At 40.8% G+C, this 14,451-nt stretch overlaps 1 protein-coding gene across 1 annotated transcript in view; it reads left to right on the top strand.

The window, feature by feature from the left end:
* capn10 (calpain 10) overlaps nt 1-14,451 on the top strand; it is a 37,119-nt gene that overhangs the window by 625 nt on the left and 22,043 nt on the right. The window contains exons 3-7 of the mRNA XM_078206931.1: nt 2,103-2,323; nt 4,888-5,019; nt 9,269-9,456; nt 10,867-11,084; nt 11,209-11,350. Coding sequence (XP_078063057.1) covers nt 2,183-2,323; nt 4,888-5,019; nt 9,269-9,456; nt 10,867-11,084; nt 11,209-11,350 — 821 coding nt within the window. The 5' untranslated portion in view covers nt 2,103-2,182. The remainder of the gene's footprint in view (nt 1-2,102; nt 2,324-4,887; nt 5,020-9,268; nt 9,457-10,866; nt 11,085-11,208; nt 11,351-14,451) is intronic.

Below are 14,451 nucleotides of genomic sequence, written 5' to 3'. Positions count from 1 at the left end.
ACATCAATCTATGCCTTCAAGCGTCAGTGGAATTCTCTTTTAACAGTCTGTTTTTTCTTTGCTCACAACATTTGATGTGGTATTTCAGGACCAGTATATTCCTGTGATCGAATTATCGAACAACTACCATATTATATGACAATAATGGGCCAAAGAATTGAGATGTTAGGAGGGGTGAACTTGAACTAAAAGATGGACTTGAAGTGCAGTCTTGAAAGGAGAAGAGGGAAGTTGGAGGGAAGTCATTTCCGACTTTGGAATCTAAGCAGTGGAAGGTTGACGAAGGATCTGGAGCTTTTCACTGAGCTGAGTTAATTGAGAATCGAACCAGGTGGAATTTTCTTCGGGAAAGTTAAGGTAGAATAGTGAGGTTATTGCTGACTTAAGATTACAAGAAAATATAAGGACTAAAAGAATGGCCTAGCATTAGATTGCAACTTTTATTATTTTTTCCCACTTGCAAATGGTAACCAAAGTGCTATAAACATATAATTACATATCACCTAAAATTTTTGCTCATTTTATTTTAATATATCTAATTAATATTTTAAAATTAAAACCAGGCTGTACTATTTTTAGTGACTAAGAGAGAGGAGGTATAAGATGAGTTCCAGTAATTTTAAGATAAATTACCAGACAATTTTTGCTATCCTTTACCTTGGATGCATTATAGATGGCATACCTAGACCTTACTGACTGCTTACCTAGAGACAAGGATAGATACTTATGTAGTTGTGGGGAGATGCAATCTAAAATACAAGGGGTGGCACAGTGGTTAGCACTGCTACCTCACAATGCCAGGGACCTGGGTTTGATTCACAGTTTAGGTCTCTGTGCAGAGTCTGCATGTTCTTCGCATGTCTGGTTTTCTTCCACAGTTCGAAAGACGTACTGGTTAGGTGCATTGGTCATGCTAAATTCTCCCTCAGTGTTACCCGAATAGGCGCCGGAGTGTGGCGACTAGGGGATTTTCACAGTAACTTCATTGCAGTGTAAGCCTAATTGTGATAAATAAACTTTAAACAAATTAATCTCGGGTAAGAAGTATAGAAAAGCCTTAGAAAGGTAATTGTAATCAATATAATGTGGACGTCGAGTAGAGGTGAAAACTCTGGAATTACTTGAGAAATAATGTCATGTCTGAAATGGAGAGGGGGGGGTGGATTGTAGACTCCAGAGTTTAGAAGGATGAGGGGGGACCTGATTGAAACTTACAGAATACTGAGAGGCCTAGATGAAGTGGATGTGGAGAGGATGTTTCCACCAGTGGGAGAGACGAGAACTTGAGGGTGCAACCTCAGAGTGAAGGGATGCTCCTTTAAAACTGAGATGAGGAGTTTCTTCAGCCAGAGGGTGGTGAATCTGTGGAACTCATTGCCACAGAGGGCTGTGGAGGCCAGGTCATTGAGTGTCTTTAAGACAGAGGTAGATAGGTTCTTGATCAATAAGGGGATCAAGGGTTATGGGGAAAAGGCAGGAGAATTGGGATGAGAATCATATCAGCCATGATTGAATGGTGGAGCAGATGGGCCAAATGGCCTGATTCTGCTCTTATATTTTCTGGTCTTTCTCAATGGATGAGCTGAGATGAGCCAAATGGCTTTCCCGATCTGTAATTATCCTGTGTTTCCCGATCTGTAATTATCCTGTGTTTCCCAATCTGTAATTTGTGTTTCCCGATCTGTAATTATCCTGTGTTTCCCGATCTGTAATTATCCTGTGTTTCCTGATCTGTAATTATCCTGTGTTTCCCAATCTGTAATTATCCTGTGTTTCCCGATCTGTAATTTGTGTTTCCCGATCTGTAATTATCCTGTGTTTCCTGATCTGTAATTATCCTGTGTTTCCCGATCTGTAATTATCCTGTGTTTCCCGATCTGTAATTATCCTGTGTTTCCCGATCTGTAATTATCCTGTGTTTCCCGATCTGTAATTATCCTGTGTTTCCCGATCTGTAATTATCCTGTGTTTCCATAAGAATTACCCTTTACTCTTTACCATTGTGTTGGCATGACTTTTGCTTGATCATTTTTTTACAATTGAAAAGTAAATGTTTTTGTCATTGACCTTGTAATAATTTTACTTTAATAATTATTTCTCAGTCGAAAGAGAAAAACCTGATGGAGATTAAAATGTCATTCTGTTGGGATTTCTTTGAGCATTTGTGAAGGCTTCTGTGACAATGACCATTTGGGATATGGAAATCCCAGGGAAGAAACTATTTGAAGATACTGACTTCCCTGCTTCTAGCACGTCTCTTTTTGCAAACTATTCTACACCCATTGCCAAATTTAGAGGTAAAATTACATGGCTGCGACCACAGGTAAGAATCTGTCTGTCTGGTTAGAAAGCATCTCAAACAATTACACAGTTTCCAAATGCATAGCTTATTGTGTGGCTGCTGATAGTAGGTACATTGCTTATATGTGCATGTTTATGTAATGTATATTTTTAAATTTACTGTGTTTTACATAGTTTACCATCAATAATTATAGCCAATCAGATATCACCTTTGATACCGTGAATTGACCAGATCAAATATTTTTCCCAAGGTTTTGATTTGATTTATTATTGTCACGTATATTGGGATGCAGTAAAAAGTATTGTTTCTTGTGCGCTATTCAGACAGAACATACTGTTTATAGAGTACATAGGGGAGAAGGAAAGCAGAGATGCAGAATACAGTATTGCAATTACAGATAATATGAAGAGAGATTGGCTTTCTCTCCTATACGATAGGTCCATATGATAGGGCAGCAGGAAAGAAGTTGGGGGTGGGTAATCTAAGTTCATGACATTTTCGGGGATTTTGTTGGGCTTTAGAGCTGACATTTACAGCATGACAGCAGCAGAGGTCTCAGCACAATCCTTTTTACTTAGCTTGGGGGTACGGTAATGGATAAAATGTTATTTCTTACTTAAAAAGCAGTGACGCCATTGCTCTGTACATGATGTAAAGTGCATAATCATTTAAATTCTGCCATTTTTAAAGAGACCTCTGTGCTTTTTATTATTGTCTAAAGAATACATACAATTTATACAAAAGTTGATATGATGTGTTAATACCCAATCTTTGAAATTCTGTTTCACGTTGTAAGTAGTTGCTAAGGGAAGTAAGAGAGGCTCTGGCCACGATCTTTCAATCCTCCTTAGACATGGGATTGGTGTCAGATGAATGGAAGATTGCAAATGCGACACCCCAGTCAAAAATAAACCCAAGAAGCTACAGGTCTTGTCAGTCTTAATGCCGGGTGGTGAGGAAACTGCTAGAGTCTATAATGTGGGACAAAGTTATTTTCATTTGTGTAAAAAAGACATAGGTTAATAAGTAACAACCACATGGGATATGTCTGTGTTTCATATACTTAGTTGACTTCTTTGATAACAAAGCGGGGAGTACAATTGAGAATTCGTAAATAGACTTTTAAAAGGTGTTTGATAAAGTGCCAATAATAGACTCGATCACAAAATTAAAGCCCACATGGCATTAAAAAGGCAGAGGCAGCACGGATACAAAACTGGCTATGAGACAAAACTTAGAGAGCAGCGGAGACCAGTGGATTTTTTAGACTGAAGGGATGTATACAGTGGCTATCCCCACCATTCAGTGGTCAGCATTAGGAGCCCTGGTTGTTTTGAAATATATTAATGATCTGGACTTGGGTATCTCATCTAAATTTACAGATGAGACAAAACTTGGGAAATATAGTAAACAGGGAGGCGATAGTAACAGATTAGTGAAATGGGAAGAAACATGGCAGGTGAAATTTAATGTAGAGAAGTGTAATGCTACATATATGTTTTGCAAGGAAGAATATTATAAACTAAATGGTGCAATTTTAAAGGGGAAGCAGGAGGAGAGGGACCTGTGGCCTTACAGAAACAAGTCTTTGGAGTTGTCAGGACAAGTTGCTAAGCTGTTTTTTAAAAAAATGACTATAAATAGAGGCAGAGAGTACAAAAGCAAGGACGTAATGCTAAACCTTTACAAATCATTGGTTAGGCCTTAGCTGTGGTATTGTGCTCAATTCTCGGACCATACTTTGGAAAGAATGTTGAGCAAGATTGTGGAGAATGTGCAGAGAAGATCTACCATAATGACACCAGGAAAGAGGAACCTCTGTTAGATGGAGAGTCGCGAGCTGCTAGGATTGTTCACAGGGCAGGGAAGGTTAATAGTGTTATTCAAAATAGAATAAATAGTACAGAACTGTTTTCACTGGCAAGAGGGACGTTAGCAAGAGGATACAGATTTAAAAGCTGGTTGGGGCGGGGTTGGTATGATTTGGAATGCATTGCCTGAATGAATGGTGGAAATTCAGGTGTAACTTTCAAAAAAGAATTGGATATACTTTAAAAGGAAAGTTTTGCCAGGTATGTGAAACATAGAGTGGTTGAAATAGAATCATCATAGAATCCCTATAGTGCAGAAGGAGGTCATTCGGCCATTTGAGTCTGCACTGACTCTCCGAAAGAGCATCTTGCCAAAGCCCTATCCCCGTAACCCCACATATTTACCCTGCTAATCCCTCTAACCTACAAATCTCGAGACACTAAGGGATAATTAGATAACTCTTCCATATATGTGACACAAGTATGATGGCTGAATTGTCCCTGTGCTGCATCCCATGGAAACATTCTAATATATATAAATTACCTATAGAAATAATTTCATTTAAAAACCCTAAATAGAGTAATCCCTGTTATAAAAGTGAACTAGCTTCAATTTCTAATCTAGAACCTGAATTATTCTTGCTTTATATTTTTAAGGTGGAACTGAAGAGGTGATTTTATTTTTCTTCATGCTCTAGTATAAGGTAGAGTTTGGGGGTCTTTTGCTGCCTTAATATACTCTTTTGTTTGACTGGATTTGCTTGGAATTTTCAGGAAATTTCCTCTTCTCCTCGGTTGTTCCCAGAAAACCCACAGGATGGATACATCAAACAAGGGCTATTGGGAGATTGCTGGTTCTTGTGTGCTTGCGAAGCTTTGCGTAAAAACAGATTACTGTTAGACAAGGTAATTCAGCAGAAGGAAGACAAATCTTAATTATGATATTCATCAGTTAATGCAAAATATTTACTCGGCAGCTTGGAGCTCTGACTGGAGTACCCATTTGTGGGACTGTTTTAATTGGGAATCCAAGAACAATTGGTGCCGATAGGCAGAATGTTATTTGAGCCTGGACTTTCCGCTTTCCAAAATGTTTGAATGCGGTGGTGGAGTGAAGATTCCTTAACACTGACAAGGAAAAGAGCATTTGTGCGGTTTTGTGCAAGTGGGAGCAAACCTTGCCCATCACTCCACTGCTGTTAGTTCCTCATACAGTTGCTCATGTGGCTCAGTGGTAGGGTCTCTGCCTCAGAATGCTGTGGATTCAAACCCCAGTCCAGAGACCTCGCCACATAGCTTAGCCTCACACACATTAGTGCAGAACTGAAGGAATATTATACTGTTGGAGGTGCTGTCTCGTGAATGAAATACCTGGCCTCTTAGGCAGATGTAAAAAATCTAGCCAGGTAAAAAATCTAATCTCTCATTCAGAGGTGATCGGAGGAGTCCTCCCAATGTCCTGACCAATTCCGGCCATCAGAGGTCAGGGACAGCCATTGGAGTGGGGGATGTCAATTGTTCTCCCAATGTACTGGGAGATTGGCACATGCTCAATGGCCCCCTGAGCACTCTGTAGCTGGCCTCTCCACACACCCCCACCCCCACCCATTGGTGTGAATCTCCTGATGGCCTCTGTTTTGCACAGAGTGCTGTACATTTATTTAACTCAGCTCAGGAAAACCTGTTGGGCACTTAGATTTATTTTGGGAAAATCGCATCCAATAGATCCATGGCGCTTTTCTGAAAAAGGGCATTTACTCTTAAACAAAAGTCTGGAGAAAACATATTTGATTATTATGACATTCCTTGTGCACAACAAAGTTCCACAAACTCTTTCTTATATTACAATAGTGACATTACTTCAAAAGCAATTCATTCGCTGCAAAGGGATGAGGGGTGTTGATTATGAGGGGAGACTGAGCAGATTGGGTTTGTACTCGTTGGAATTTAGAAGCCTGAGGGGGGATCTTATAGAGACCTATAAGATAATGAAGGGGCTGGATAGGGTAAAGATGGAGAGATTCTTTCCACTTAGAAAGGAAACTAGAACTAGAGGGCACAGCCTCAAAATAAAGGGGGGTTACTTTAGGACAGAGTTGAGGAGGAACTTCTTCTCTCAGAGGGTGGTGAATCTCTGGAATTGTCTGCCCACTGAAGTGATGGCGGCTACCTCGTTGAATATGTTTAAATCACAGATAGATGGATTCCTGATCGGTAAGGGAATTAGGGGTTATGGGGATCAGGCGGGTAAGTGGAACTGATCCACTTCAGATCAGCCATGATCTTATTGAATGGCGGGGCAGGCTCGAGGGGCTAGATGGCCTCCTCCTGCTCCTATTTCTTATGTTCTTATTAACACAGGAAACAGGAGCAGGAGTAGGTAATTCAGCCCCTCAGACTTTAGAGTGTGAAATGCATGATATGAATGCAAGTCTTTCATTTAACACCCTGATGTAGCAACTTAGGTGACTTTCCCCCTAAATTCTACAACTATATAAACGTTTAAGCTATTTTTTTACAGAAATCCATGCATAATGATACAGCATAGAGATATTAATGCAGCCAATTTTATAGAAGATTGACCTACATTCCCAATATAATTTCATACTTGACTAGAAAGATCATTTGGTTTAAAAACAAAATTCTGCATGACGTATTTTCCTTTGAGACTATGCCTTGTGATGTTAGATTGGTTTGAGCAATCATTCAATTTTCCTTTTCTAATTTTAACTATATGAGACAACATTGCTTTGTTTGCTTATTAAAATAAGCGAAGTTTGGAGCAAGCTTGCTGTTTCATTCAAAACTGACAATGATGTCAACTTGCACCAACCATACAGTGGTTAGGAAATAGTAGGGTCAGGTTAATGGTCACGGACTGGAGGGTTTGACTGCGTGTCAGGCAGGTCAGGAGATCTAGCTGCAGTGCTGGAGGAACCTTAGCCTTTGCTATTATCCAGCAGGTAAGGTTCTTGCAGCCTGTGTTAATGGTAACAAAGTCCGCAGGTCAGATAAACAAACTGACCATGGCACCTTGGTGCAAGAAGTAATTCAAGTCGGGGGAGGGGGTGTAAAAGGAAATGTGGTAGTGATATGGTACAGTATAGTCAGGGGGGATGAATGCTGTTCTCTCCAGCCACAACCAGGAGTTCCAAAGATTGTGTTGCCTACTGGAGTCAGGGTTAAAGACCATTTCTGGCAGGAAAATAATTTGGAGTGGGAGGGGGAAGATCCAGTTCTTGTGATCCACAGAGAGGAAGCAATGACATACATAGAACGAGCAATGAATTCTGCTGAGGGAGTTTGAGAAGTTATGAAATGCAAGAGCAGAAGCACAAAGGTGGATTATTACCTGGGCTTTGAGCAAATTGGCATAGGATCATACAGATCAGAGAGTTGAATGCATGGTTCAAAGTGGTGCTGCAGCAGAGACTTTAATTCAGGAAGCACCAGCCGCGGTAGTGGGAAAGAGGGAGCAGTTCCATTCAGACAGGTTCCACAAACTCTTCTGTGTGGCCAGTGTCCCAGAGGATCATATGAAGGGTGTGGACAGGGCTTTGAACTGAAAGTGGGGGTTGGAAGGATTAAACTGAAGGGAAGTCATAGAATCCTTACAATACAGAGGAGGCCATTTAGCCCATCGAATCACATAGTTGAATGTGGGCCCTTAGAAGCTGAGACACGAGAAATTATAACGAGGAATAAAGAAATGGCAGAGATAAATCAAATATCGCGTGTTGGTCTTCATTGTAAAGGACACAAAAAAATCTGAAATAGTAGGCAATCAAAGATCGACTGAGAATTAATATTAGTAATGAATAAGTACCTGAGAAATTAACAGGACTGAAAGCTAACAAATCCCGAGGATCTGACAGCCTGCATCCTGGGGTTGTAAAAGAGGTGGGTGCAGAGTTAGTAGATGCTTTGGTTGTGATCTTTCCAAATTCCCTACACGCTGGAATTTAAGATTGGTGTTCAAGAAAATGGAATAAGCGGGGAACAGGGGAGGCAGTGGCATTGTCACTGGACTAGTAATCTAGAGACCTAGAGCAAGATCTGGCGACCTGGGTGCAAATCCTGCAGATGGTGAAATTTGAATTCAATAAAAGTTTGGAACTTAAAGCTGACCATGAAACCATTGCTGATTGTCCGAAAAACCCATCTGGTTCACTAATGTCCTTCAGGGAAAGAATTCTGCCGCCCTTACCTCGTTTTATGGAACAGGCTCGAGGGGCCGAATGATCTCTTTTTTTTAAGTTCTTAGGCTGTTAATTCTGAGAACAGGAGGAAGGTATTTTTAGAAAGTAAGTTAAAGTCAGCTGACGAAAACTGCATAAGTGTAGCCTTCTGATGATGAATAATATGCTTAGCTCAGAAATAATCCTGGAACTTCGGTCAGTCTAAATTGACTGTAGTTACAGAAAGTAATTGCTACACCATGGAAATAGCATGTGGGAACATATGCTGCTGACGCAGTTTTAATGTCAGTCGGAGACATGGTATCAGAATGCCACAAAATAATGTCACTTCCTGGTCGTCTGTTGTCACCCTATTGAATGCGTGTGGACAGCTAGTTAGATGTAGTGTGGAAGTTGACATTTTATGATTTTAATTTGATTTTGGAGTTCCTTTTCAGTGATATAAGTAGGACGAGAGGAATGTGGACAACACTCCTCACTTGTAAATCACTGGAGAGAATCTTTTTTGATGCCATATGATGGGTTAGTTTTACGCAGTATGTTTGTTGCCAGGCTCCCACTAACCAGCAGTCTTAAGATAACAATTACTACTGTTGTTAACTACTAAATACTTTATCAGTGGAGAGGTAGACACTTAATAGGAAAGTGAGACACCTGGGGGGTATGGGGAGCTGGAACAACATTTACAGTTGGAATTATCCAATCATTGAACATAGGAACATAGGAATTAAGAGCAGAAGTAGGCAAATTCAGCCTTTCGAGCCTGCTCCGCCATTCAATCAGATCATGGCTGATTTTTCCCTGGTCTCAAATCCACCTCCCCACCTGTTCCCCATATCCCCTTATCCCTTTTTTATTAGGAAGGCTACCGTAGTAGTTTAATAGCATGTTGTGATCAGAGCGTGTACTCTTCTGTTATTCATGGTACGCTTTAACACCTTTGATATTTAATCCAGGTGATACCTTCAGGCCAGGACTCATGGACACAATCTGGATGTTTAAGGTGTAGATTTTGGAAGTTTGGACATTGGGTTGAAGTGGTAATAGACGATCGATTGCCGTGTATTGGTCGCAAGCTCTGCTTTTCTCGTTGTCGCTCTGAAGGAGTGTTTTGGTTACCATTATTGGAAAAGGCATATGCCAAGTAAGGAATTTTTTGTGATCTAACTGTGAAGTTCCAATGTGACATTTTATTTCACACTTGTTACATGGAATTGAGGACTTCTGAAGGTCCGTAAAAGTTTGCTCTCCTGTAATGGATGTTCTCCAGGCATACAGGTGCTGTTTCTCTTCATTGCATTTATGTCAATGAGAAAAATAACAACCCTTGTTCCAAACAGTCTTTGGATGTACTGGTTAAATAGAATTACATTGTACGTGATTATTTTAGTGTACTTTTCCAATCTTCACACATGAAATTAGGGAAGTCAATGTTTGCTTATAATGGTTCAAATTCTTTATAACTCCTGATGTTTTAAAATGAATGTGAATGACAAATGCTAATACGAAAAAAGCATCTTTAATTGATGGCATTTGCATCTGAATCCAATTTTCTACAACAGAGGCAGCTGCCTTTGATGCAAATAGCCTGTATATTTTTAAAAATAAAATCTTCTTAAACATGGAACTAAAGGGAGCATGGATGGGACAGGGGTAGGAGTGGTTCTGGTAAGTCCTCTCTCCAAACATTGGACTTTCCCAATGCAGAAGGCAGGTAAATGCCAAGATATAATAGTGGTGGTTATGCATGCCAGCCCTGTGCAGTTTAGATGAATTCCTGTATACCTTGCCAATTCCATTGGGATCAATACTAGAGGACACCAAGGGTTGTGTACAGGGATCTTTGATGACTTTGTATCTTCAGTATTCGGATAGCGTTAATCAATATCCTCTTTCACTCTTAGTCACCATTTTGATTTAAATAAACATATTAATATTGCAGAAAGTAATTTGAACATTTCATTAAACTTGTGTGTTAACAATCCAGCAACAGCACATTTAAGATAGATACTGTCACATTGTTACAGAAGAGGTTCAGAAATGTTATTGGATTCTGATTATATGACACATTTTAATTTGAAAAACATTGACAACTGTGTTCCTTTTACCTCAAATTTTGAAGGCATTTTAATGCTTATAATTTAATAGTGTTTAGATGCAAGTAACCCAAGATATAAGGTGAATTTGAATCCCTACAGTGCAGAAAGAGGCCATTCAGCCCATCGAGCCTGCACCAACAACAATCCCACCAGACCTGATCCCCGTAACCCCATGTATTTTACCCTATTAGTCCCCCTGACACTAAAGGGCAATTTAGCATGGCCAATCTACCTAACCCGCACATCTTTGGACTGTGGGAGGAAACTGGGGCACCCGGAAGAAACCCACGCAGACACGGGGAGAACGTGCAAACTCCACAGAGACAGTGACCCGGGGCCGGAATTGAATCTGGGCCTCTGGCACTGTGAGGCAGCAGTGCTAACCACTGTGGCGCTTCAAATTGTGCAGTAATTAGTGATAACTGTGCTAAAAGGTATTTATATGTTTTTCGTAGACTCCATGGTTGCTATGAACAGCTGTGGGCTGGTCAAGTTTGTGAAGCTCTAGTGGACGTCACAGGAGGCCTGGCGGACAGATGGTCTCTGAAGAGTTACAGACAAAGCAATGAAAAGAATGCTCATTTCTGCTTCTCTGAAAGATCAAAGTTCAAATTGATGAAGGATTTAAATGATAAGAGCTTCATTAGTTGCTCTGTTCATGGGTCGGCAAAAGGTAAAGTCAATAATTCCAGAATATAGAGAATACCAAACAATAGATTATGATCAGTCAGTGTGATAATAACACTAATTAAATTCAGACTAAGTGTACAATTTAATTTTATACTATTTGCCTTCAGGATCCAGTGAGCGTGCAGAATTTCATGCCTTCTGTGTAACTGATGTGAAGCAAATTAGTGGACTCGAAGGCAATTATGTCAATTTGCTAAAGATAAGAAACATGTGGGATAGACAATGTTGGAATGGTTCCTGGCAAGAAGGGTAATGTATTTATTTAATATCAATGTAATCAACTGGGTTCAACTGATATGAACTCTGGAGTTTCTGCATCATTTTATTGTCCTCAACACATGACTAGTTCAAAATGCCAAGGGCTCCTTAACAGTACTAACAAAGACTTTGAAACATTAATGGTACTTTTTTTGGAACATTAAGTTTTTTTTTCTGTTCCTGAATGATTAGGCATTAGATCAGTATCTCCAGAATGTAAAGTGTAGAAGCAAGTGTGGAATACAAGGAAACTGGAAAGAAACTTAAGTAAGGAGGGCTAAAAGAAGCCACGAAAAAGCACTGGCCAGCAGGATTAAGGAAAATCCCAAGGCTTTTTATACATATATAAAGAGCAAGAGGGCAGCCAATGAGAGGGTTGGCCCATTCAAGGACAAGGGAGGGAATCTATGCATGGAGCCATGGGAAATGGGCGAGGTATTAAATGAGTACTTTGCGTCAGTATTCACCAAAGAGAAGGACTTGGTGGATGATAAGTCTGGAAAAGGGTGTGTAAATAGTTTGAGTCAGGTTAAGATCAAAAAGGGTTCTTGAGAAACATTAAGGTCAACAAGTCCCTGGGGCCTGATGGGATATACCCCAGAATACTCTGAGAGGCAAGAGAGGAAATAGCTGGGGCCTTGAGAGAAATCTTTGTATCCTCACTGGCTACAGGGGAGGTCCCAGAGGATTGGAGAATAGCCAATGTTGTTCCTTTGTTTAAGAAGGGTAGCAAGAATAATCCAGGTCATTACAGGCTGGCGAGCCTTGCATCAGTGGTAGGGAACTTATTGGAGAGGATTCTTCGGGACAGGACTTATTCCCACTTGGAAATAAGTGGGCATATTAGTGAGAGGCAACATGGTTTTTTGAAGGAGAGGTCGTGCCTCACTAACTTGATCGAGTTTCTCGAGGAAGTGACGAAGATGATTGATGAGGGTAGGGCAGTGGATGTTGTCTACATGGACTTCAGTAAAGTCTTTGACAAGGTCCCTCATGGCAGACTGGTGCAGAAGGTGAAGTTGCATGGGATCAGAGGTGAGCTGGCAAGATGGATACAAAACTGGCTCGGTCAAAGAAGACAGAGGGTAGCAGTGGAAGGGTGCGTTTCTGAGTGGAGGGCTGTGACAAGTGGTGTTCCTCAGGGATCAGTGCTGGGACCTTTGCTGTTTGTAATATATATAAATGATTTGGAGGAAAATGGAACTGGTTTGATTTGTTAGTTTGCGGACACCACAAAGGTTGGTGGATTTGCGGATAGTGAAGAGGACCATCAGAGGATACAGCAGGATATAGATCAGTTGGAGACTTGGGCAGAGAGATGGCAGATGGAGTTTAATCCGGACAAATGTGAGGTAATGCATTTTGGAAGGTCTAATACAGATAGCAAATGCACAGTAAATGGCAGAACCCTTAAGAGTATTGATAGGCAAAGGGATCTGGGTGTACCGGTACACAGGCCACTGAAAGTGGCAATGCAGGTGGAGAAGGTAGTCAAGAAGGCATAAGGCATGCTTGCCTTCATCGGCCGGGGCATTGAGTTTAAAAATTGGCAAGTCGTGTTGCAGCTTTATAGAACTTTAGTTAGGCCACACTTGGAATATAATGTTCATTTTGGTCGCCACACTACCAGAAGGATGTGGAGGCTTTGGAGAGTGTACAGAAAAGATTTACCAGGATGTTGCCTGGTGTGGAGGGCATTAGCTATGAGGAGAGGTTGGAGAAACTTGGTTTGTTCTCACTGGAACGACGTAGGTTGAGGGGCAACCTGATAGAAGTCTACAAGATTATGAGAGGCATGAACAGAATGGATAGTGAGAAGCTTTTTCCCAGGGTGGAAGAGTCAATTACTAGGGGGCATAGATTTAAGGTGCGAGGGGCAAAGTTTAAAGGAGACGTACGAGGCAGATTTTTTACACAGAGAGTGGTGGGTGCCTGGAACTCGTTGCCGGAGAGGTAGTGGAAGCGGATACAGTAGTGACTTTTAAGGGGCGTCTTGACAAATACATGAATAGGATGGGAATAGAGGGATATGGTCCCCGGAAGGGTAGGGGGTTTTAGTTAAGTCGGGCAGCATGGTCGGCGCAGGCTTGGAGGGCCAAAGGGCCTGTTCCCGTGCTTTGTTCTTTGTTCTTTGTAAAAAGGCTACTGTCAAATTATTAGTCATAGTTTTTTGGGCTAAGTGATAGAAAGGTTCTGGGCTTTGTAACGAAGACCATAATAAGACATAGGAGTAGAAATAGGCAATTTGGCCCATTGAATCTGCTCTGCCATTCAATGAGATCATGACTGATCTGCTGTGATAATCCTCAACTCCATTTTTCCGTCTTATCCCCAATAAGACCATGGAGAGGTGTAAAGTATGCAATCAAGGAAATTATGATGACTGTTTGTAAAACACTGGTTCCACCTCAACTGGAGTATTGCCCAGTTCTGAATTCACATTTGAGGAAGAATATGAAGGCTTCAAAGAGAGTGCAAAAGAGATTTACAATGGTTCCAGGGATAGAGGACCTCAGTACCAAAGATAGATTGGAAAAGCTGGGTTCCTCTCCTTTAGGGGAGAAGGTTAAGAGGAGATTTGAGAGCAATATTCAAATTGGGAGTCTTTACAGGATAAATAGAAATAAACTCTTTCCTTTGTTGGAACCAACAACAGAGAACACATTGTCAACAGAACCAATAGTGACATGAGCAATAACATTTACACAGTGAGTGGGTTACGAACTGCTGGAGGCAGATTTGATTATAGCTTTCAGAAGTGAATTGGATATGTACTGAACATTTTTTAAATGTAGTGTTACGGGGAAAGGTCAGGGAATGGGACGAGCTGAATTGCTCTTGCAGAGAGCTGGTGTGGACTCAGTCGGCTGAATGACCTGTGCTGTAACCACATTCTATGATTCTATGTCCATTTTGGACCTTTACACATCTCTTTACACCTGCTCCTTCCTATATTCAGAGGGCAATTTTTCTTGTTTCCCTCCTACAAAAGCACCCTGATATCAAGAGATATTCAGTCCCAAACTTTCGATGAAAAGTGTAATTGTCTGTATCTTGTTAAAAATCTTTGAATTGTGAGCATTTCCTGTTTG

This window comes from Mustelus asterias, chromosome 3 (genome assembly GCF_964213995.1).
Source record: "Mustelus asterias chromosome 3, sMusAst1.hap1.1, whole genome shotgun sequence".
Taxonomy (NCBI): domain Eukaryota; kingdom Metazoa; phylum Chordata; class Chondrichthyes; order Carcharhiniformes; family Triakidae; genus Mustelus; species Mustelus asterias.
The sequence above is the reverse complement of the archived record's forward strand: the minus strand, read 5'-3'. Positions and strand labels throughout refer to the sequence as shown.